Here is a 26,681-nt window from a genome sequence, read left to right on the forward strand (position 1 = left end):
TTGCCCTGCAGCAACTCACCGAAGGTCCCTTGGTAACGCCATGCAAGCACAAGATATCTAACCTGTGGAAGATCAGCAGATACATGGGAACACGACCAACTGTACGCTCCCCTCACCCACACACCATCCTGATTTAGAACAATATGGCTGTTCCTTCGTAAAAACTGAAACAGAAATCAGTTAACGTTTTGCGTCCAGTTCCGAGGAAGGGTCACCGGACCCAAAACATTAACTTTGATTTCTCTTCACAGATGCTGCCAGACCTGCTGAGCTTTTTCAGCAATCTCTAGATTTGTTGCTGTTCCTTCATCATTGCTGGAACAACATCCTGAAACTCCATTCCTAACAACGCTGTGGGTGCACCTACTTCATTTGGACTGTGGCGGTTCAAGAAGACAGCTCAAAAAGCTATTAAGGGTGGGCAATAAACACTGGCCCAGTCACTGATGCCCACATTCAGTGAACAATTTTCACTGTAAACTATGCAAGCCTAAAATGCAACAGAAAATTATCCCTATGAAAAAAATTAATACAAGTTCCACTGAAGTAGGTTTAACTTAAAATAGCTGAATTCCTGTATCACTCAAATGTTTTTGGAATGGCATTAAACTGCGCCTGAACCCCTAGCCCTCAGCAACAAAGAACAAAGAATAAAGAACAAAGAAAATTACAGCACAGGAACAGGCCCTTCGGCCCTCCAAGCCTGTGCTGATCAAGATCCTCTGTCTAACCTGTCATCTATTTTCTAATGGTCTGTGTCCATTTGCTCCCTGCCCATCCATGTACCTGTCCAAATATATCTTAAAAGACGCTAACGTGTCTGCGTCTAACCACATCCGCTGACAACGTGTTCCAGGCACCCTCTGTGTAAAGAACTTTCCATGCATATCTCCCTTAAACTTTCCTCCTCTCACTTTGAACTCATGACCCCTAGTAATTGAGTCCCCCACTCTGGGAAAAAGCTTTTTGCTATCCACACTGTCTATATCTCTCATGAATTTGTAGACCTCATTCAGGTCCCCCCTCAATCTCCGTCTTTCTAATGAAAATAATCCTAATCTACTCAACCTCTCTTCATAGCTGGCACCCTCCATACCAGGCAACATCCTGGTGAACCTCCTCTGCACCCTCTCCAAAGCATCCACATCCTTTTGGTAATGTGGCGACCAGAACTGCACACAGTACTCCAAATGTGGCTGAACCAAAATCTGATACAACTGCAACATGACCTGCCAACTCTTGTACTCAATACCCCATCCAATGAAGGAAAGCATGCCATATGCCTTCTTGACCACCCTATTGACCTGTGTTGTCACCTCCAAGGAACAATGGACTTGAACACCCAGATCTCTCTGTTCATCAATTTTCCCTAGGACCTTTCCATTTACTGTGTAGTTCGCCCTTGGGTTTGATCTTCCAAAATGCATCACCTCGCATTTGCCCGGATTGAACTCCATCTGCCGTTTATCTGCCCAACTCTCCAGTCTATCTATATTCTGCTGTAATCTCTGACAGTCCCCTTCACTATCAGCTACTCCACCAAGCTTAGTGTCATCAGCAAACTTGCTGATCAGACCACCTACACCTTCCTCCAGATCATTTACATATATCACAAACAACAGTGGTCCCAGCACAGATCCCTGTGGAACACCACTGGTCACAGGTCTCCAATTTGAGAAACTCCCTTCTACTATGACCCTCTGTCTCCTGTTGCCGAGATAGTTTTTTATCCATCTAGCTAGCACACCCTGAACCCCATGTGACTTCACTTTCTCCATCAGCCTGCCATGGGGAACCTTATCAAATGCCTTACTGAAGTCCATGTATATGACATCTACAGCCGTTCCCTCATCAATCAACCTTGTCACGTCCTCAAAGAATTCTATTAAGTTGGTAAGACATGACCTCCTCTGCACAAAACCATGTTGCCTATCACTGATAAGCCCATTTTCTTCCAAATGGGAATAGATCCTATCCCTCAGTATCTTCTCCAGTAGCTTCCCTACCACTGACATCAGGCTCACTGGTCAATAATTACCTGGATTATCCTTGCTGCCCTTCTTAAACAAGGGGACAACATTGAAAGTCTCCAATCCTCTGGGACCTTACCCGTGTCTAAGGACACTGCAAAGATATCTGTTAAGGCCCCGGCTATTTCCTCTCTCACTTCCCTCAGTAACCTGGATAGATCCCATCCGGACCTGGGGACTTGTCCACCTTAATGCCTTTTAGTATATCTAGTACCTCCTCCTTCCTCATGTCAACTTGACCTAGAGTGAGCAAACATCTATCCCTAACCTCAACATCTGTCACATCCCTCTCCTTGGTGAATACCGATGCAAAGTACTCGTTAAGAACGTCACCCATTTTCTCTGAATCAGCGCATAACTTTCCTTCTTTGTCCTTAAGTGGGCCAATCCTTTCTCTAGTTACCCTCTTGCTCTTTATATACGAATAAAAGGCTTTGGGATTTTCCTTAACGATGTTTGCCAGCAATATCTCATGTCCTCTTTTAGCCCTCTTAATCCCTCGTTTCAGATTCGCTCTACATTCCCAATATTCTTGCAAAGCTTTGTCTGTCTTCAGTCGCCTAGACCTCGTGTATGCTTCAGCATAACACAGTTTAGTGTGTTCAGATTCTTAAACATTTTGAAGTGTTATCCTTTTTTCCAGACACAGCCTTGCTAATCTGGTGTCATTAATTTCCAAAGACACACTCAAAATAATGTTAGAATTAAAATTCACACTAAATTGTCATTAATGCGCTATAAAAACAGGAGGATGGTTGTTTGCCAATGGATGATTAACACCAGAACAATTTCAGTACTGACTCATCATGCCACACAATTTTGTTTCACTTTATAGCCAGTGGTGCCTACTGCCTGCATTACTAATGCACGAGATAACACATTGCAGATGCCCAGGTTAACCAACGCAATTATCAGGTCACTGGTTGGGACCTTTTGTGCAGAAAGAATTTGCATTCATATAGCACCTTTCACAAGCTCCAAACACAACACACTTCACAGATAATTAAATGCATTGTCAGATTAGTCAATCCAGGCATCTATATTTAATTGAATGACAGTAGAAGGACCATGAAAACATATTTACTACCTTCTAATTATTTTTAACTATTTCCTCCTTCATATTTATTCTTTCATTGGAAGGTGGCAGTTGTTTGCAAAGTCAGCACTGGGAGGCAATGGTCCTGTGGTGTTATCAGTGGATTGTTAATCCAGAGACCCAGGTGATGTTTTGAGGAAAAAGCAGACTTGGTGGAAAAGCTCAGCAGGTCTGGCAGCATCCGTGAAGAGAAATCATAGTTAACATTTCAGGTCCAGTGAGCCCTCCTCAGAACTAATGGTAGTTAGGAAAATGTAGGTTTATATGTAAAAGATAGTGTTGGGGCGGGGGTCAGGAGTAAACCCTAGGTGGGGATAGAGTACAAAGAGAGAGGAGAACAGTTGGACAGTCAAAGGAGTGGATAATGATCTTGCTGGGAGGATGAATAGCTGTTAATGAAGACTGTGTGACTAATAATAGGTAGTGTGTAATGGCAAACTATGTGATAACATAGTTTGCCATTACATACTAAGTGTATGTGACAACAAGGCCTGGTGTGTGGTGGATGGGTTAGGAAATAGGAAAGTTTGGGCCCTATAAGTTATTGACCTCAATATTGAGCCCAGAAAGCTGCAAGGTCCCCGTGCAGAAAAAGAGGTGTTGTTCTTCAAGCTTGTGTTGAGCTTTGCTGGAGCACTGCAGCGAGCCTGAGACAGAGATGTTGGCCAGGGAACAGGTATGGTGTGTTAACATGGCAGGCAACTTGAAGCGCAGGGTCTTTTCTGTGAATAGAATGTAGATGTTCTATGAAGCAGTCACCCAGTCAACACTTTGTTTCCCCAATGGAGAGGTGACCACACTGAGACCACGTTCCCAGCAACCATCAGTTCTGAGGAAGGGTCACCAGAACTGAAGCGTTAACTCTTATTATCTCGTCACAGACGCTGCCAGATGTGCTGAGCTTTTCCAGTGACTTCTGCTTTTGTTTCTGATTTAAGAGCATCAGCAGTTCTTTCCCTCTATGTTGGGGAAATGAAGCGTAGACTGGGTGACTGTCTTGCAGAACATCTCCACTCTGCCTGCAAGAAAAGATGCTGAGCTTCCAGTTGCCTACCATTTTAGCACACCACTCTGATCCCCAGCTAACATCTTGTCTCAGGCTTGGTCCAGTGTTCCAGTGAAGCTCAGCACAAGCTGGAAGAACTACACCTCGTTTTCTGCTTGGGGACCCTGCAGCCCTCTGGTCTCAATACCGAGTTCAATAATTTTAGAGCCTGAGTTCTCCCATGTCCTAGCCCCATACACCACACACCAGGCCTTGTTAGGTAGTGTCTAATGGCAAACTATGCTATTGTTAGCTACTAACAGTCTCCATTAATAGTTATTCACCCTCCTGGCCAGATTGTTATCCACTCCTTTATCTGTCCACCTGTTCTTCTCTCACTTTGTGCTCTAATCAGACCTATCACTTACTCCCACCCCCTCCTCCCACTTTATCTTCTGCATATAAAACTACATTTTCCAGCCACCAATCAGTTCTGAGGAAGGGTCACCGGACTTGAAACACTAACTGTTTCTCTTCACAGACGCTGCCAGACCTGCTGAGCTTTTCCAGCCACTTCTGCTTCTGTTTCTGATTTACAGTATCCGCGGTTCTTTTGGTTTTTAATGCTCTGGGGATCCAGGTTCAAATCCTGCCATAGCAGATGGTGGAATTGGAATTCAATGAAAAATAAAACCCTGGAATTAAGAGTTGAATGATGACGATTGTCAATTATTGGCAAAGTCCATCTGCAAAGTCAACATTTCCATTTCAGAAGGTGGTGACACATTGTAGTGGGTCTGGAGTCACAAGCAGGTCAGACAGGGAAGCAATCCTAAAAGGACATCAGTAAATCAGATGGTTTTACAACAGTTAAAGACATATTTAGGGTCAACGTTACCGATTCAAACTTTGAATTCAAGATTTCATTAGCTGCTGAGGTGGAATTTGAAGCTGTGTTCAGAGAGTCTCTGAATTACAGGTCTAGTGACTTTACACTGCAATCTCTCCCACTACCATGCACATATTTTCAAGTTGGGGGCATCTCACACTTGAGGAATCTGCACAGGATTTCCACAAATCAGTAGGTTTCTATATCAGACAGGCATGTTATGCATGTGGCTATTACTAACAATTATAGATTCCTTTTAGAAAGCGGCAGCTATCTTTCAGAAGACAGGACTAGACACCCTCCAGAAGATCTTAATACTTACAAAGAGAAAAGTGATTCGGAATGATTACCACATTTGCAAATTTTAAACTCAAATTGCTTTTGTAATTGATTTAAACAAACCACCAATGACAGGATGTGGTTGCCTTGCCTTTGGGGATATGAAATTTTCCCATTAACAAAGAGCTCATTTAAAAGAAAGAAGCTCATGGACTGCTACATAGCTTTCACATTAGAGGAAGTTAATTCAGTTGGTCTAATACGATTCATTTGCTCACATTGCACACCTGTAATGTTTCTCTTCATAGCACAACTTTTACAAGTTCTGCTTGTATCTCCTTCAATAATAACTTGTGAAAGAAGAATCTGCATTTTCACCAGTATGGAAGGACATTTTTCCATAAAGACCTTTTTGATTAATTCTGCAATAATTTTAAATTTGCATCTTGGTGATATAGTCTCACCAGCAGTACATGCATACAATATTTGAATCATAGCTTGTTCTTGTGCAGGATTAACATCACTTCCATGTTTTGCAAATCACACACTTGCTCTTTTGGGTGCAAATTTATAAGTCCTTTTTGCCTGAATGTGCAGCTTTTATCAATTTTATCTGGGAGGTGATGGCCTAGGGGTAATATCACTAGTCTACTAATTCAGAAACTCAGCTAATATTCTTGGGACACATGTTCAAATCCCACAACAGCAGATGGTGGAATTTGAATTCAATAAAAATCTGGAATGAAGGATCTGATGATGACCGTGAATCTATTACTGAATGTCGTAAAGACCCGTCTAGTTCATTAATGTCCTTTAGGAAATGAAATCTGACGTCCTTACCTGGTCTAACCAGGCAATGTGGTTGACTCTTAACAATTAGGGATGGGCAATAAATTCTGGCCTAGTCAGCGACATTAACATCCTATGAATGAATAAAATTAAAAAAGGGGGATTTGGTTAGTTCAGTTGGTTGGATGACTGGTTTGCAATGCAATAGTAATGCCAACAGTGGGGTTCAATTCCTGTACCAGCTGAGGTTACCATAAAGGTCCTGCATCTCAACCTCTCCCCTTGCCTAAGGAATAGAGACCCTCAGGTTAAACCACTATTGGTTGTCTCTTTAATGAGACAGCAGTGCTGTGGTCCACTACGACTATGGCAACTTTACCTCTTTATCTGATAGTATCCAAAATATTCCAAGTCTTCACACAAAAAGAATGTTACCCAAGACCACCGTTTCTTTATTGACTAATGTTAGGTTAACCTTATGTTAACTGAAAGGTTCAATTACAAATGAAACTGAATGCTCCGTGTTTCTCCTTCAAAAACATCACCAGGCTGATGGAGGTAGAGACGATCGATAGTTCAAAAGGAAAATGAATAGGTACTTCAGGGACATGAACTTGCAAGGCCATAGGGATAGAACAGATCTCACTGGACTGGTTTTACAGACTTAGACAACTTTGTTTCCTAATGAGAAAGCAGTAAACAGGGTTATGCATAGTCTAAAAATGCTGACCTTTACGAAATGTTGAAAGTCTGAGTAATTATTCCTTCCCTGTATTTGTCAAAACAATTACTTGGATTGTCACATGTAGAAAAACCTGTGTTAAGCAGGTATCTTCTGATGCTGTGAACCATTCAATCCAGTTGCACACCGGCCATGATAGTTAGACATTTCAGAATGAGAATCAGGGCAAATCTAAGTTGGTTCAGGCTACTGAAGAAACATGAGATCCCATGCAATCCAGCAGGTACAGGCTACTGAAACAGGTTGTACACTCCTTTGACAAACAAACGCTTAGTAAATCTAAAGAAAATGTTGTTATAGCTGAGAAAATGAAGAGATATACAAAAACTCATCAAGCCATTCATCTCATGAAGCATCTAGAAATTTCTTTTATTTATATATAGTATACATTTTTTACACAGAAGAAAAATAAACTTCTCATTGTTGGGTATCCGAACCAGCCAAGAAGTTGATATGAGATAAAAGCATCTCCTAATCTTTCAATAGAACAAGCAAACTACGGTTCCTTCTGAACAACTTGCTTGTCCATTTATCACCCTTTAAGATAGTTCCTTAAAATCTCTGACTAATTTTTGATCACTTTCCTAATAGCTCTTCCTTTGGCTCAGCAATAATTGCATTCCCTTATGCTTTCTGTATCTTAAAAGGTGCTGCACAAGTGCACAATGTTGCTGCAAAGTAACAGCACAGGGAACACAACATTTCTCATTTTAGACTCTGTATAAGCATTAAGACAGAGGACAAAGAAAGCACAGACCTCTCTAACTTTACAGAACTGACTGTAAAATGCAAGGTGATTCCTCTATAGATAGCCACAAATCTAATATAATGCTTTTCACCTGTATGGTGATGGATGACTGATGGATGACACAACAGTCCCCATCCTCCCATCAAAATATTTGATTTCTTTTGGATCCAGGAGACTGTTTTAGAGGCAACTTTCCTGTCACTAATGTTTACACAGTGCATTAGAGAGAACAGAAATGTATCAGTGGCAACAAAATTCACAGCAAATTTGTCCAGTTCTAGTTTCAAATCAAACTATAAATGTCGACAACTGCCAGAAATTACGAAGTTTAAAGTTTAAACTGATTTGCCATAGAAATAAAGCCAGGGAGATGTCTGTTTACATTACACCACTTCCCAGTTCGATTCTCTCTCACCTATACTCACATTGGATAGATTCTGAAATATTTTAATCACCATTAATTGTTAGAGTTTGGAGTGATTCAGGTCAATGCCAGAACAATAGATTTAGATAAATGAATGAGGGAGAAATGAATAATGAACATGTTTATACACTCAGATAAAGTTGAGATGATGAGATCACATGGAGCATAAATATTTTCGGACTGAATGAAGCAAACAGACTGTTCCTATGCTGTGAATTCTGTAATTAAATGAACCGTAACCTCTCCATGCTATTAATGCAGATTTAATTATCTCATGATACTATCTATAAAGGGAAATTATACCATTTTTAGGTTGTAATCTATTTGGAGATCATAAAGTAGCTAAGATTTGCTATAAGAAACAGAACAGGAGATTTCATATAGTGGTGATGTATAGGGGGACCATGACTCCAGGTAAAATAGTCGACGCAGATGAGTTGCATTATGACTCAATGACACTGTACAAGTACAAGTAAATTTTATTACAAGATGCTCACTACGACTCCAGAACTGTTAAACTTAATTTAAAAATATTGGCACATTGCAATAACATTTACTGTCACTGGTATAATGTCATTTTTTCTTAAAAAACAGAAGTCAAAACAAGCAATCACAACACCACATTATGGCCTTTGTTGCAATGATCTCAAAAGTTGTTGATTTCTTGTTTGGGAGTGTCAATTGAAAAATTAAAAAGTGAGATTGATAGATTTTCTTAGTTTAGGATATTAAATATGGAATCAAGGTGGGTAAATGAAGTCAAGACACAGATCTGCCATTTAATGGTAGACTAGACCTGAGAGCTAATTAGCCTACTCTTGTTTTAATAAAGTGTGGGGTCCACATCATCATTGGCTTCTACCCGCAGAGCTTTGATATCTGGAGAAGGTGAACAGACACGGTCCTCTTATATTGTTCATCAGATATAGAGTACAGAGTAATTATAATGCCAAGGCAAAATTGGAATCCTGAAATGACCAGTCCAGTTTTCAGCCTCACAGGCATTGTATTCTCATTTCTGCATTGCACATTCCTTGTGTTGGTGAAGAAAGGTTGTCAAATTACGAACGAGCTGTGGACTGTGGCACTGGATTGAGAAGGGCCCAAACATTTCTGCTGAATTTATAAAAAGGCAGCCATTTCAGACATGCTTTTTAACTTCCGCCATTCAGGTTGATTCTGAAATTAGCGCTCAGAATATAATTTTCATAGATCTACTAAATTTGGACATTATTCAGCCTCAAATATCTCACTAATATGTATTGCAATCTGAGAACTGAGAATTACAACACATCCTCAAACTTCTGACATATGATATTCTAATAAATCTTATTAGCACTATTTTACCAAAAATCCAAGTGAAAACTTTATTGTAATTCAGTTACAGATTTAAAAGCCTTTTTACCCACTTCATGAGCCTTTCACTACTGGTGTTGTGTACACAAGCTGACTGCCTAACTCCCAGTCAGGCTCCTGTTATTATTAGTATCGTTGATGACAAACTGGAATCAGTGATGTTTCAGTTCCTGGATTCTAGGAGTGATCTGATACTTCACTCCCCAAAGACCACATTACCAGCATATTCATTAGAGACAAAAAATACTGCAGGTGCTGGAATCTAAGGTAGACAAACGGGAGGCTGGAAGAACATAGGACCTGTAGGAGGATAATACCCAAAACGTTGACTTCTCCTTTCTTCCAGATGCTGCCTGGCTGGCTGTGTTCTTTCAGCCTCCTGTTTGTGAACCAGCATATTCACTACTGTTCAACAACTCACGTCACCTGAACAACTTAATTTCTGTGCGTGAAAGAAGTAAATGTTTGAATTGCCTGTACAGTCAGAAAAACATTACTGCCGCGATATTTTGGTGTGTGTGTGTGTGTGTGTGTGTGTGTGTGTTTGTGTGTGTGTTTGGGGGGGGGGGGAAGGACTCCTGGGGTATCAGAAAACATATCCATTTGAAAGGCCAATCATCAGCAACAAGCTTCAAGGGTGAGGTACAACCAAGCTGCACGGCAAACCACTTTCTATCCTACCCCGCAACAATGTTTCTCAAGCCAACTCTAGATAAACAGATCTTAGGGAAGCAGGGTGACATTTTTTAACATGTTTAAATCTCTAACAAATACAGAATTCAGCAAAAACTTCGAGTGCAATGAAAATGTGAAATTTGCTACCACAAAGATTGGCTGATGCATATTGCACATGTGCATTTAAAGGTAAGCTGGTCACGCTCACAATGGAAAAAAAGTGAAAAAAAAGGAGACAAATAAGATTAGATTGGGTAAGGTGCAGAAAGGCTCATATGGAATATAGATACGGGCACTGACTAAAAGACCCATTTTTTGACCTGTATGTTTTATGCAATTTTGACCAACTCACTCCAGAGTCAAGTTACGGACTAAAAGGAGTGGCACATTTCTGCTGACTACTAATACCAGTTATCAGTGGTCCTCAAACTAGAATCTGCCCATAGAGACTTTCGACACAGCCTGCAAGCTAACATAAACAATCCACTGCTGTAATGGTCCAGGTCAGGCCAGTGTTGTTTATCAGTATTTTAATTTTCTTGGTCTGTTTGACCAGTGCAGCTCCAAACTCCCACTCTGGAGAGTTCCGTGTTGGGTCCTGGAATCAGTGGGACTCTCAGGAATGATCGTTCAGTGGCACAGAGGTTGGGGCACATCTGAAAATGGATTTTCAGGGTTGGGACTGGGGAAAGGAGAGTGCAGCAGCCACCTCAGCCTTGCACAGAGACCTAAAATGCTAACATAGCAGCTGCACCTGTGATCGGGCCTGAACTGAAGTCGCAGTCCTGGGTGCTGACAACATTCTAGTGGCAGAAATGCCACATACCAGGCATGGTAGCAATGACAATCCAATATAGAAAGGCCTGTAAATAGCAAATAGAGGAGGAAAAATCCCAAACCAACTATGGTCCGAGGAGGAGGCCAGTGAGGATTATACCTGAAATAGTGGCTTTGTTCCCAAAATGGTCACCGAGCCTGATCCCACTCCTGTAAATTGTTGTAAAATCTTCAATAGAGAAGTTGCTGAATCTGTAAGGTGAGACTTCTGCTGCAAGAGAGAGGACAATTTTCACACCACCAATCTTAAGAAACATTGCAAAATTTGGTTGTTCTTTTTAGAGGACATGATGAACTTTACATTAAGAGTTTATAGTAATGTAATTTAGATGGGAGGCTCCTGATTATTAACCCACTAGAAAAGGAGCACCTCGACCAAAATAGTTTGACAATCCCTGTCCCAAACTATCAATGGCTGGTGCAGCCACAATCAGAAGGTTGTTTAGCCTCACTAGCTGCCTCTCAGGTATGGATACTGCGGCAGCATATTTACTGATGTTGTTCGTGTTTCTTTATACCTGGAGATCACCCCCACATCACTGGTGAAGTCATCACCCCTCCTTTCCACAAACACAGGCTACTTCTTACTTGTCCTCAAAATTGACTATGTTATATACATCACTTAACAGACAGAAGGAATGTCAAAAAACATTGGCATGTGTTTCGAGTGGCTGGCTGTGGCAGCCCAAAGGAGGAGAAACCTAAATACAAACAACAAATAGTTTGCTATAGTGAGAGCTTCAAGTGACAGTAAGTCATTCCGTCCAGTGAGTGAGGCTGCAGATTATAAACCAGCATCATTCAAAGCCATGGATTAAAATCACTTCAATATCAACTACCAGTTAAATGGATACATTGTTAACTTCTTGAAAGGAGGAAGTGGATAAAAGATTGCAAGAGTGAGAGGCAGGTAGATAACTTCAAATCCAATTGATAGTTAATGTTAAGATTTCAAGAATTTGGCCTCTTCATATAGTTTTCTTTTGCTCACCAGTAGCAACACAGACCGACTGACATACCCACCGGCCCACACGCATTTAAACCGACTCTCACATGCAGAACCACACCATCAATGCCCCCCAACACAGACAGACATACCAATGATGGCCACACTGGCAAGAAGCAGGAATTACTTCTATGAAACCCATTTGAAAAGACTTTTTTTTGAGCCATCTGTGATTGCGACAAGTCAGGGTTTCACCAGGTTCATTCATTTTGCTTTTTATTTTTAAACGTCTAACAGCTTCTTGCTTTTATACGTTTCATTTCACTCCATTAAAAGGGCCGAATATCCTAGAAAACATCAACAAGAACAGATGAAAGTGCTGGACAGAGCTGGAAGGCACCCTGATCATGTAGTGAATGACATCCCATATCATGCTTCCCTCATCTCTTTAATGATTAAGAAATGCTTGTTGGAAGTAGCCTGCTCCATTGTCTGCTGCAAAAGCACGCCCGTACAAGTAGAACAAAAAAAACTTCCCATTCGAAACTGTGCCTCGGAATTTGTTTGCATTCAACCAAGATGAAACAAATGTTATGGCATTGAGAGTCTCCTATTCTATAGGCAGGCCTAAGATAGAAAATCTTTGGAAACTGCACACACCAGTCCAATTGCAATACCACACCCAATTTCATTAAAAGCAATACTTAAGAGAAAAAAAAACTCATGGAGAAACAGTTGGACCCTCTTGTGGGAAGGTTATTTTATCCCTTCAGCTATTTCATCCAAGTAAGTTCAACCACTATTTTGTGTCTGAAATGGATAACAGTAACAGCCATGAATGCCACGCTTCAGTCAGCTTATGTTTTAAAGGAGACCATTAAGTGGACAGTCCTGAGGCAACTGGAAAAGAAATTGGGCAATACTAACTTTACCCTTGGACATGAAAAGCAGGAGACAAACAGCAATGTGCAAAGGACCATTAAATACTGCAGGCAGTCCTGGACATTTGCAGGGCTCTCTGCTCACAGTCCAAGAGATTTCCGCACTGTTTGCTGGGCAATTTTGTAAAACTGTCCCCGATCATCTCGCCACATTTTTGAGGCATCCACGTTGGCTCCACTTTCATCATTAGGCTCTGTAGAAAGAAGAGAAAAAGCAACATTAAGACCAAATAAAATAGCAACCAAAAATCTGGAGCACGGCTTTATTAGTAGAGGTACACAAATGCAAGGAAATTTACCTAAACCTAAATACTGGTTTGCCCTCAACTGCAATATTGTGTCCAATTCAGGGCATCTCAATTTAGGACAATACCAAAGCCATGGATGGTGTACAGGGAGACTTACCAGTGTGAAACCCAGGATGAAGGACTTGTGAAGTGCAATGATGGAAACAGAAATTGTCTTCGGAGCAAAGATGATTATGGGGAGATTTAACATAAGATTTCAAAACCATTGAAGGTCTTACTACTGTTTCTAGGCGGATTCTGTTTCTGGTGAAAAACCAAAGTGCTCAGAGTTAAAGCAAGAGGCACAAGAACCTAGGGAGATATGACAACTTTTCTTTACGAGTAGTTGTGCTCTGGAATGGACGGGCCGAAGGAGTGATGGTAACTAATTCAATAGCAATTTCTAAGATGGAAATGGAAAATTTTGCAGGGTTATAGGCAAATAATTAGAGGATTGCGAATAAGAGAATAGCTCTTCCAAGGAGCTGACACAGGTATATTGGTCCAAATGCTCTGACTTTGTGCTGTCATATTCTATGGTTGCAGAGCATTTACTTTTAAATGGCATAATTCAAATCTGGGGGCGAAATATTTCTAAACTCCAAAAGTCCTACACCACGTAAATGTTTCCTTACGCATGTTGTTTTCTGCCTTATGAACTAAATGCCCAAATCACTTAAGCAAGCTACCGATGAGACAGAAGATATTTGGGAAGATTCCTACTGGCATTCATACCAATGTAAAAATGAAAAGCAATTATGTTAACTTCATAAGCCTAATAAATGATATACTATGTACATATGTGTGATGTACCTGTTTCGAGATGGTACATGTGAAGCTCTCAATTCAAGGTTTATAGACATCTCCTACAGCTTGTCACAACTTGTTTCCGCCTCTGAAACTCTCCTGCTCAATTAATTTCTCACTTTTATTTCTAGCACATACAATGTAGTTAATTTCTCTCCCTGCAGCCAGTTCTCTTTCTCAGTTTTACTTCCACCCAGTTTCTCAATGTTTGCTCTCATTTGCTTTTCCCCTTCCCAACTCTAAATTGCTCATCACTTTCCTTCTCATAAAACAAATTTTTCTTGGAGCATTACTGAAACCTATGATGCTGCAGACCAAGGCATTTAGTAACATATATTCAAAATTTTCTGTCATAGTTCTGGAACACAATACACACTGTGCCCCCTATCATTCCATGTCATCAGTTCACCATTTGCTTTAGATTTTGTAACTGCAGATCTCTGGGCACCAGGAGATGGTGTTATGCAGGTTCACCTACATTTTCCCTTCATTCCAACTATTGTCACGTGTTTCGGGGTCTTTGCACCAGTCTTTCATCGCTTCTGTTTTAATTTTTGTCTTCAATTTTGAAAATGATCATGTGAAATCCCCTCTTCCTATCTCCCCCACCCAGCTGCTCACAATGGGCTCTGTTTCACCTCCCAATGTTCAACTCTGCTCTTTAAATTCACAGGACCCACTCTCCCAGCTGTTCAATCAATTATTTACCTTTTCTTTTAAGCCTCAAGCCATGTGATTTTCCCTGACAAGTTGCCAGGAGACTACTTTTCAGTGTTTTGGAAGAGGTAGATCCCCAGAAAATGCACACGAACATTAGTAGGCTACCCCGATGTCACCTTAAATATTCTCTCCTTTCACCACCATACACCGTGCTACAGTTTGCACAACCAATAGGATGCACTTCAGTAACTTTCCAAGGCTTTATCAGCTGTATCTCCAAAATACACAAACTCTACCATCTAGCTATCAAATATGCCACCATCTGCAGGATCTTTTCCAAGTTACGTCATCCGAGTTGGACATATAATTGCAGTTCCTTCACCCTTGTTGTGTCAAGTGCCTGGGATTCTTTCCCAAAGCACTGTGTGCACCTATGTTGCAAGGACAGGTGCAGGCCAAAAACAAAACTGCCTTAGTACCCCTCTCAAGGGATGAACTGCATTTATTGCCTTGTGAACCTCACATCCCACTTGTGAACTTTTAAAAGTGTTATATGAGCCTTCTGCAGCACAATCTTTTGTCAATTCAAACTATTTAGAATAATGATTTCAATTTATTTAGGCTTTACAACAAATGTTTGAAGTGTAGTCATTGTTGTTAACCAAGCAGCCATCAGTTTGTATGTCTGAATATCTTACAAACAATAAATAAATGAATTACTTAGATAATTGGTGACTGGAGAGAAACACCATTTCTTGTGGCAGGAAGATTGAGGATTTGAAATAAATAGCAAAGGATCAAAGATGAGCAGAATTTTTATTTTTACGTATGGAACTTTTGAGATCTGGAATACTCTAGGTTAATGGGTGATGGGGGCACACTCAAAAATACATCTACAGTGCATCTTTCTAGTTTTATAGTTGAACCCAGTGGATGAGGTCAAAGGTCAGTCGGGCAAGAACGCAGGAAAAGACCGGCTCACAAAACCGCTAACTAGGCCAGCGATCCATTGCGGAAATGAAATATGTAGCCAAACAAAGTGGTAATTTACTTCATTAGTTGAGTAAGAATTAAAACTCATGCGTGGTAGCTTTATACATTTTAAAAAATTCAAGCCTTCAGAAGGCCAGGTTTAAGACAATAGTAAATTTGAAAAGAAAACTGATCTTGTTTTAAAACCTGCAGGGCTGCACAGAGACACAGCGAGAGCAAAGCAACAGGATTAAATGAATGACTTTTCCAGACAGTGAGCACAAGCATGGTTGGCTGAATGTGCTAAATGATTAAAGCAACTTTTCATTGCAGTATTTTAACTTTCTTATACCTAGCATAATGTGTGGGTGAAGGACACAGGTCTCTTCACTATAAACATGTTAATGCTGAACCCAGATCACAAGTCCGGGACTCAAGTACAAACACAATCTCACTCCAGCCTCCACCAATTCTGGTGAGTAACAGAACCCACATTGAAATTTACCTGCCAACATGCTCACGACTGAGAGCAGAATCTTCTCAACGCTTTGAACAGGACTCCATCGTTCTGCACTGCTCTCATAGCCCATAGGGTCATCGCCGGGTGCATGAAGAATCGAGATGCAAACCCTCCCATCTGGGTAAACTGCAGCAATAGAACAATGGTCAAACAGGGAAGGCAGTGGATTGCACTGGATAAGCGAACATTTGCAAAGTACACGTGCAAAGCAACACATTGCATAGACTCTCTCTCAAATGAGTGAGCATCTATGAAGTAATTCCTGCTAATGAATTGGAGGCACCACCATTGTACCAAAATTAGCACTTACCATTTGGGTGAAACATCTCTCCTGTGAAACGCATTTTTGGTGGATTCAGTGGATAATCATGAGGAAAACTCAGGATGGCTGGGAACACTCCGCCTTCAAAACAGGTGTCTTCAGGGCCCCTTGGAACAAAACAGAGAAGCCAATTTATGGCACAACAATTATCCTCAAGGTTCATATCCAGACCTCCTCTCACTTCTCATCACTGTTTAAAGTTACTGGAACCTCAGCTTTAAATGCCTTATTTGTAATGTAGCAAAACTCAAGTTACTTCTTGGATCCATTGAAGGCAAAAATCAGAAAGCAAGAATAGGCCAACAAGCCCCTTCTAACTCTGCCACATCATCACCTGTGTGCAAAGGGTACTATAGCCCTGCTCCAAACTGGATAACAATGTCAATCAAGCAGTGCAGATATTTCTTTCACACCCAACCAAATAGTCAGCTTGATTTGAGACCTGGTTCCCGTTTAAAGAATCAACTGACTATAGGCCAGCTATATCATAGAATGATGGACTTGCAGGACAGACTGTGATTACTGAGATATATTACAATAAATCATGTAAACCAGGAGGAATGGGAATAAATAACTGAGAGTACTAATGCATTAAGTCATCAACAGGCCTAACTGCAATTGTCAGTCATGGTTTAAGTAGGTCGCTGCTATTTATTCACTTATTCAAACTGTCAATGAAAATCTACACCCATAATTATGCCCTAAAAAGGAGTAATGTCTTTGGCAGAAAAAGCAGAGAAGCTGTAGTGACGTGCTAACATCACTAAACCACTAACATCCACCTGCACGAAAGCATTTCCAATACAGCAAAACATTCCAAGGTCAAACAGATCCTTGGATTTCTTCATTTCTTCAAAAAGAGTATGCCACACTTTAACCATTCTCCTCAAATTAGAGGAACAGGTAGACTCACCCAGCTGTTCCAATGTGTACTGTCCATACCCACCGCGTTTAATCAAGTTTGGTATTACTGAGTAGATTTCAGGATGACACACCCATCATGCTGTAGCGGTTATGATCAGCCACTTGCACAGCTTCTTACCTGCTGTTATCACATTTCTGAACAGACCTCTCATATTAAAGTTGATCTTTCTCTGCACCTTCTCTGTAGCTGTAACGCTACATTCTGAATTCTCTTCTATTACTCTGATGTACTTACGTATAGTGTGATTTGCAATGCAAAACAATACTTCTCACTATATCTTGGTACATGTGACAATAATCAAATCAAATCAAAGATCACCTTATCCTTAGTTTTGGGGTAGTATTTTAGATAGCACTAGAATGCTGGAAATTAGTAAAATACCGAGAGTGCGCTTTTCTTTCAGGGTTACTGTCTTTTGGATTAGGCATTGAAACAAACTTTTGTCTGCCTCTCAGGTGGACGCTAAAAAAAACTGATGTTGGAGTCTCAAAATTTTTACAAGCTATGTACAATCTATGGAACTGAATATAATGGAACCATCTTTGCTTGAGGTACAAATTTATGTTGGACACTTGCCTGTAAGACAAACAGGTTGTGAAGTGATAGAAGCGGGTAAATGGGCAAGGACATAACATGGTGAACAGAAGAACAGAAAAGCAGAATATTTTATTTTAAATGGAGTTTTTTTTTAAATGTTGGTGTCCACAGGGATTTGGATGTTCATGTAAAAGAAACTGAAAGTTAATATGCAAGTACAAGAAGCAATTAAGAAAGCAAGCTGTATGTTGGCCTTTAATGTTAAGGGGCTTGGTAATACAACCATAAGGAACCCCTGCTGCAATTGAACAATTGTTTTGTTAGACAATACAGTAAACCTTACATATTAGCTTGAGTAAGAAAAAAATTACAGTTAATTAATTCTTGGTATTAAAGTATTGCCCCAGGAGGCCATTTCTGCACCTACTTTTCTGCACTATGGTAAAGACAACATAATACCATTCACAGAAGATTACGAGTGTCTCCCTAGTGTATTGGAAACACTTATTTCTCAACCAGTAATACCAAGAATGATCTTCCAAGGTGCTTGTGGAACATTTCGGTACGAAAATTGGCTGCAGTGATTGAAAAAGGTAATGTCATGCATTTGTGTAGCATCTTTCCTGACATCAGGATGTCCCAGGTGTTCTGTGATCAATTAAACATTTGAAATGCAGTCAGTGATTTAGCATAGGAATTAAGGTAGCTAATTTCCAAAGAAAAGATCCCACAATCAAAACTGTGGAAAAACCAGATTATTTATTTCTAGGTATAGATTGAGGATGTGCAGTGGTCAGTGAGCCTTTAGATCTTCTTTGAAAGAGTGCTATCAGATTTTTCACACATATTTTGACAATGCTTTGATCTACTTCATTTCCAACACTGCCTTCCAAATCGCTTCAAGGTAAAAGGACTACCTACCAAGACAGCGCACGCACAATATATCAATTATGGGAATTCATTGGCTATGAACTATTTCTGATGACATCGTGAAGTCATGAAATCACCATGCAGACCAAATTTTACTTTCTTTCTTTCAAACTACGTTAAGAACATTTTCAACGCGTAAAGTCTGAGGAATTAATGGTTTCAAACTAGCATTTACTCGATCCTTGGCCAATTATGGTTGAAAGCAGAGCAATGGTGGTAACCCCACTGATTCCCAGGACTGCAGCAGTGTTTTCAGTATCCATAAGTAAAAACAAGCATTAAGAAATGCCTCAGTAAAACTAACTTTGGATTCTTGAGTCCACAATGACTGCTGGCAAAACTGCCCTTCTAGTTGAAAAGCAAATATGACTGTCAAATAAATGAAGCATGTCAAATGCATCACAGTTTGCACATACAACTATAAATAGCGTACTTACATATATACACTATATTTTGAAATTGTGCATTGGCCCTCAGCCACAGCAGCTTTCTGAGAGAAGACAGCTCTAGATTTCCACTATCTTTTGTGGGAAAAAGTGCTTCCTGACATCAGTCCTAACTGAATGGCCAATGCTGTGCCTTCTTGCTTCACACAAGCCCCCCTCCACCATTATGCCATCTCTCTATCTACCCAATCAAATCCTTTATTTTAAACACATCAGTTAGATCATGCCTACAGCTTCTATAGACTGGTCTGCAAAACATGTTCTTGTAAGTATCCCTGTACTATTCTGCTGAATTGCAATGCATTCTTTCCCCACGCCAAAATACCTTTCAGTGTCAAAGGTGCCTAAAATTGAACATGTGACTCTAATTCCCTGCAGGACAGCCTCACCCCTCACAATCATATATGTATATTTACTTCAAACATCTCAAGTTACTGCCAATGTTAAACAAAGTTTCCATTAAAAGACAGCTTTGGCTTTGAGAAGCCTGGCCAGAGCCTTTGAAACCCCTTCTTGCTAAGGAACCTAAATGTACTCCCTCATTAACTGCATTTCTGTTCCACCCAGTCACTTCAGATAAGACTTCAATCTCCGCCCACTTCAGTTTTGAGGATCAGAAAGAGCTTAAAAAGCCTTGAAATTAGAGCTTTTAAAGTTAAAAGCACTCTCTCGCTTTCAAATAATTGTTTTTGATGATTATTTTTCACGCAACACAAGTCAACAAATACAATCTCTTTAGAACAAAAACACCCATTACCTATTCACCACTAGTGGTTATGACTGACCAGTGAAGGTGTGCCACATAATTGAGGCTCCAATGACAGCAGTCTTGCAACAGCTCTGGAACTGTCCAGCATTGTCATCTGAACTACAATGTGTGCAAAGCAAAGACAAGAAAACAGTATCAGGCCTGATCTTTACCTGGATATCTGCTCAACCCCTTTCCAAAATCTAAATTGGTTATAAAGAACAAAGAACAAAGAAAATTACAGTACAGGAACAGGCCCTTCGGCCCTCCAGGCCTGCGCTGATCAAGATCCTCTGTCTAACTTGTCATCTATTTTCTAATGGCCTGTGTACATTTGCTCCCTGCCCATCCATGTACCTGTCCAAATATATCTTAAATGACGCTAACGTGTCTGTGTCTACCACCTCCGCTGGCAATGCGTTCCAGGCACCCACCACCCTCTGTGTAAAGAACTTTCCATGCATATCTCCCTTAAACTTTCCTTCTCTCACTTTGAACTCATGACCCCTAGTAATTGAGTCCCCCACTCTAGGAAAAAGCTTTTTGCTACCCACCCTGTATATAACCCTCATGATTTTGTAGACCTCAGTCAGGTCCCCCCTCAATTTCCGTCTTTCTAACGAAAATAATCCTAATCTACTCGACCTCTTTTCATAGCTAGCACCCTCCATACCAGGCAACATCCTGGTGAACCTCCTCTGCACCCTTTCCAAAGCATCCGCATCCTTTTGGTAATGTGCCGACCAGAACTGTACACAATACTCCAAATGTGGCCTAACCAAAGTCCTATTCAACTGCAACATGACCTGCCAACTCTTGTACTCAATACCCCGTCCAATGACGGAAAGCATGCCATATGCCTTCTTGATCACCCTATTGACCTGCGTTGTCACCTTCAGGGAACAATGGACCTGAACACCCAGATCTCTCTGTTCATCAATTTTCCCTAGGACTTTTCCATTTACTGTATACTTCGCCCTTGAATTTGATCTTCCAAAATGCATCACCTCGCATTTGCCCAGATTGAACTCCATCTGCCATTTATCTGTCCAACTCTCCAGTCTATCTATATTCTGCTGTAATTTCTGACAGTCCCCCTCACTATCTGCTACTCCACCAATCTTAGTGTCATCTGCAAATGTTATACAGGCAAAAGGGTTCTTTGATATAGATACAACAATCACTAAAAGCATACAGGTTAATAAAGCCACAAAAAAATGCACTGGAGTTTATTTCTATGCAAATAAAATTGAAAAGTGGAAAAGTTATGTCAAGCTTCTGTAGAACATTAGTCAAATTGGCAGGTGTGCAAAAAAGAAAGAATACTGCAAAGGGTGCAAAATACGATTTAAAAGATAATAAAATCAAGATGTTCCACACTCATAAGGTAAGTCTGATCAAATTGGAGCTCTTTTCTTGCTTAAAAGGAGTGCCAAAGGTTGATTTGGCAGAGATCATTAATACTAGCAAAAGGTTTGTTAAGGTAAAGTGATTATATTTCCACATGGAAAATCCAAATCCAAAGCTAGAGGTAATACATATGTTAGTAACTTATTAATCCAATAAGGAATTCAGGGAGGAACTTTTCTAGCCAAAGGTGGCTATAGTGGAGAACTTGCTACCACTAACATGATAAATGCAAATAGCACTGATGCAGTTAAGGAGAGGCTGGATAAACAGACAAAGGGAGAATCAGAAGGTTATGCTGACATGGTTAGAGGAAGAATAGTGTGAAAAGGCTAGTGAGGAGCATAGCAATGGCATGGAGTAACTGGGCCAAACAGGCTGATTTGTGCTATTACATTAATTATGCAAAAAATCTTCTAACAGAACCTAAATATTAGTAGACGTTTATGGTATCAGTAATGCTCGGCTACAGCTGGAGTAGTATTACCAAATCTGGGCATCACAATTCCCAACAAGCCCTTGTTTAACTGCAGTTAGGGAAACTTTACTCTCATGCTTCAGTCCTTTTGTAATAAAGACTCACAGGTTTATTTGCCAACTTAAATGCTTGCTGAAACTGCATGCTGACTTTGTCTGCTTCAGACACAAGGACATCAGATCCCTACAGTTATCAACATTTCTCATTTTTCACCATTTAAGAAATATTCTGTTGCTCTTTTATTATTCATACCGAAGGAATAACTCCACATTTAAGTGTTATATTTCATCTTGCCCTCTTACTTGGTCCAAATGTGGCTATTGAGAAGTTATAAGTGATTACAAAAGGAGGGTTATAACATTGCCAAAATGATTACAGAATCTGAGGATTGGGAAGTACAAGTTATTGGGGTGGCAACCAAGATAGTTCTTAAAATCAGGACATGGATTATTCCCAGAGTGCAGGCATCAATTCAATTGAAACCTAGTGTTAGCTAAAATCATGGAATGAGGAAACAGCCCTTGTTGAAGTTGTAAAAGGGATAATTACCCTTTTAAATCCATCTTAGTCCTTCTCTTTTATGTTTATATAAACACAGTTGGGACAGATCAGCAAACCACGAGCTCAGCCAAATACATGGGGATTTCCAAAAGTTTAATTCATCTTGTGCACACTATTCTAGAGCAACAATTGGAAATATTCCCCTCCTTTCCCACAAGAAAGGTTCATGAAAATTGTTTTAAATGCAGCCGAAATACAGTAAGCAGACATGCAGCCATTATCATAACTCAGCTATGGAGATCTGGAGACACATAATAACAAAATCAAGATTTCTGACCCATTCAGACATTGTCAATACACAACTATGCTTCCCAATTGTCCATACCACCTGCGAACTGCCAACATTTTCTGAAGGGGCACATGTTAATCAATGCCATTTTATGATGAAAGGCTATCAACATTTTTTTCTTCATTCTTTCGTGGGATGTGGAAGTCTCTGGCAAACAAGTATTTATTGCCCCTCCGTAATTCTCCTTAATCTCAGTGGCTTGCCAGGCAGTTAAGAGTCAACCACATTGCTATGGTTTAGAACTCACACATAGCGCAGGCAAGGATGGAAAATTTTGTTCCCTAACAAGGCACTCAGGAGAGATTTTTATTTAAAACAAAGACACTCAACAATGGTTTCATGGGTCACCATTAGACTTGCTCTTCATTGAATTGGGCACCCTGCACCAAAAACATTAGCTCGAGCCTCTGGATTACAAGTTCAATGACAAGACCACTATGCCACCATCTCTCCTGAAACATGCCAACTTTTTTTATGTTCATTCGTGAGATGTGGGCAGTGTTGACTGGATTGGTCCAGACTGCCCATCCCCAACAGCCCAGAGGGCAGGTTAGGAGTCACCCCACAGATGGTTGTGGGTCTTGAATAACACGTAAGCCAAACCTGGTGAGGATGACTGATTCCCCGATCTAAAGAACATCAGTGAACCAGATAAGGTGTTAACTACAAGTGAAAATGGTTACATAGATACCATTAGGCTACTCACATTTAAAGATTAGGGCAGGTGACCAAAGGCTGCATTACAGCAAAATTTTAAGGACCCCCTTAAAAGAAGGAAAGGGAGACAGGAAGGGTTAAGGAAAGAATTCCAGCGTTTAGGACCAAGACAACTGAAGATGGTATCTGATGGTGGAAAAACTAAAACTGAGGATGTTAAGGAGGCCAGTATTTGAGGGTCAATGACACTGATTGTTTTGTGGCTGGAGGAGATTACAGAAGCAAGGAGGGTTGATCGTGATTTGAAACAAGGTTGCAAAGTAATCAAAGGCAAAGGAGTGAATAGGACTTGGTGCGAGTAAGGACATTGGGAACAAGTTTTGGATGATCTCAAATTTATTGAGGGTAGGAAGCAAAGAGCTGGCCAAGAATGTGACAGAATAGGTCATGTCTAGAGGTAACAAGGGCATGAATGAGGGTTTCAGCAGCAGAAAAGCTGACACACCAGAGATATTACATAATGCCAAGCAACATCAAAATGAAACTTTGTTTTCTGAAAGATTCGCCCTTTGAAATAAAGATAATTAATCACCATCAAAACATTACAGGCAGGTATTCTGAGGTGATGGGGATCAAACCAGGTGCATTAAGAGAGCTTGTCCTACCATCACTACACTGGGAATTGGCAGCACAGGGTACACACTCAGATCTCTGTAGTCGGACTAGAACCAATGACCTTCTGATTCATTGACAACAGTGCTACTCACTGAGCTACAATCTTGTCTACCAGCTGTTTTGTTCTGGCCCTGTGAAAATCACCAGCAGCAAAACACTGAATAGACAAAGTTACTTGGAACAAACGGATGGAGGAGTGGGGAAGGGCATGAAAAACACTTTCCATCTTACATGATTAAAGCCTCCCATTCGAAGAAGTTCTCCTCATTGATGGGACCTGTGAATGACAGAAACAGAATCATTGGGTTATAAACCCAAAATCCAATGAAAGACAATTACTACCCAGCTGCAACAGGATTGGTAAATTAATTTGGAACTTCAATTGGAAACAATGAATCAGAGGATGAGGGAGAGTCATCACAGCAGATTTCTGGGAGACATTGCTACAGTCATGATGACTGTACACAGGTCAGAGAGAACCTGGTGTCAAGGTGTGGTTAAACCTGAAACAGTACATTGGTGCTTCCCACCCTCTCTCGTCCTCTGATCAAAACAGACTCTTTGAGGAGGACGACTGGTGAAGTAAAGGTGTAGAAGGCAGCAGCCATTAAGAGAGTGGGTTAGTGTCAGAGAGTAAGTGCTGAAGACTTTGCTTGAGGTGTCCGAGCAAGGATACAGGTAAGGGCTCTTTAACTCTACTTTCCTCCTGTCTAGACTGAAGGCAGTAGGTCTTGCAGGATGTGGGAGATCAGGGCAACCACCAGTGTCCCTGGTGGCTACACCTGTGAGAAGTGCACCCAGCTGCAGCTCCTGGCAGACTGCGTTAGGGAACCAGAGCCGGATGCACTCAGGATCATCCAGAGTGCAGAGAACATCACTGATAAGAGCAATAGTGAAGTGGTCACTCCAAAGGAGGAGACTGCAGGTAGCTGGACGACCACCAGGAAAGCTAAGAATGGGAAGGCAGATAGTTCAGGGTTCCCCTGTGGCCATTCCCCTCAATAACAGGTATACTGCTTCGGACACCTTTGAGGGGAGGAATGACATTTCAGGGGTTAACAGCAGCAGTCAGGTCAGTGGCACTGTGACAGGCCCTGAGGCTCAGAGGGAAAGCGTTCTGTCAGACAGAGAGATACTGATAGGAGACACATTTATGAGGGAGATAGATAGGGGATTCTATGGCTGCAGAAGAGACACCAGGATGGTGCCTCCTGGGTGCGAGGGTCACCATGTCTCTGAGCAGTTGCAGAACATTCTGAAGGGGGAGGATGAACAGCCAGAGGTCATTGTGCACATTGGTACAAATGAGTATAGGGAGTTAGGTAAGAAGTAAAAACGCAGGATCTCAAGGGTACTGATCTCTGGATTACTCCCAGTGCCATACGTCAATCAGGGTAAAAATAGAAAGATAGGCCAGAAGAATGCATGGCTGAGGAGCTGGTGTAGGGGGCATGGACTTCAGTTCTTGGATCATTGAGATCTCTTCTGGGATGGAGGCAACCTGTACAAGAGGGAGAGATTGCAAGTGACTGAACAATCAGACAGAGAGCACTTTGGCCCCGGTACCATAACTGTCTTAGTTTTAACATAGTTATGGAAAAAGATAGGACAGATCCACAGGCTAAGGTGCTGAACTGGAGCAGGGCCAATTAAGGGGCCACTAGGCAAGAGCTAGTAGAGGTCAAGTGGCTGAGTCTGTTTGAAGGAAACGGAACGACTCGAAAATGGGAGGCTTTTAAAAGTGTGATATCAAGAGTCTAGGGACAGTATGTCCCTATTAGGGTGAAGGGAAAATCCGGCAGGTTTAGGGATCCCTGGGCAATAAGGGATACTGAGGCTCTGGTCAGGAAAAGGTTCACATACATTGAGTTTAAGCCATTGGGCCCAAGTGAATCCCTAGATGACTATAAAAAGTGTAGGAGCACAATTCAGGGGGAAATCAGAAAAGCAAAAAGCGGATATAAGATGGATCTGGCAGATAAGGTTAAAGATAATCCCAAGAGGTTCTACAGCAATATTAAGAGTAAGAGGTGGGTAGGGAAAGAATAAGTCCCCTTAAAGATCAGCATGGCCGTCCAAGTGTGGAGTCACAGGAGCTGGGGAGATTCATAATGATTATTTCTCCTGTGTTTACTGAGGAGAGACTCATGGATGCTAAGGAAATAAGGAAACAAGTGGGACGTTTTGGACCTCATACATGTTACCAGAGAGGTGATGTTTGCAGCCTTAAAGCATATAAAGGTGGATAAATCCCCTGGGCCTGATCAAGTCTATCCTTGGACATTGTGGGAGGTTAGGGAAGAAATTGTACAGGCCCTTGCAGAGATTTTTGCTTCATCTTTAGACACTTGTGAAGTTCCGCAAGACTGGAAGGTGGCTGATGTTGTTCCATTGTTTAAGAAAGGTAGCAAAGACAAGCCAGGTAACTACAGGCCAGTGAGTCTGACAGCAGTGGTAGGCAAGTTATTGAAGAGGATGCTGAGGGACAGGATCAACCAATATTTGGATAGTCACGGTCTGATTAGGGATAGTCAGCATGGATTTGAGCGCGGGTAGTCAGGTCTGACATACCTTTTAGAGCTTTTTGAAGAGCTAACCATGAGTATAGATGAGAGTAGGGCAATGGAGGTTGTGTGTCGACTTTAGAAAGGCCTTTGACAGGGATGGGAAATTGAAAACTAGAGAGCATAGGTTTAAGGTGAGAAGAGAAGGATTTAAGGAGG

The 26,681-nt window shown here is 41.0% G+C and overlaps 1 protein-coding gene across 1 annotated transcript in view; it reads right to left on the minus strand.

Moving 5' to 3' along the window:
• Positions 1-7,155: 7,155 nt before the first annotated feature.
• The window catches only part of ube2g2 (ubiquitin-conjugating enzyme E2G 2 (UBC7 homolog, yeast)), a 37,079-nt gene continuing 17,553 nt past the window's right edge, over positions 7,156-26,681 (minus strand). Inside the window, exons 3-6 of the mRNA XM_048535011.2 lie at positions 24,190-24,235; positions 16,294-16,412; positions 15,969-16,109; positions 7,156-12,931 (exon numbers count right to left, since the gene is read on the minus strand). Of these exons, the coding sequence (XP_048390968.1) occupies positions 12,819-12,931; positions 15,969-16,109; positions 16,294-16,412; positions 24,190-24,235 (419 nt within the window). The 3' untranslated portion in view covers positions 7,156-12,818. The remainder of the gene's footprint in view (positions 12,932-15,968; positions 16,110-16,293; positions 16,413-24,189; positions 24,236-26,681) is intronic.

Source organism: Stegostoma tigrinum, chromosome 7 (assembly GCF_030684315.1).
Source record: "Stegostoma tigrinum isolate sSteTig4 chromosome 7, sSteTig4.hap1, whole genome shotgun sequence".
NCBI lineage: Eukaryota > Metazoa > Chordata > Chondrichthyes > Orectolobiformes > Stegostomatidae > Stegostoma > Stegostoma tigrinum.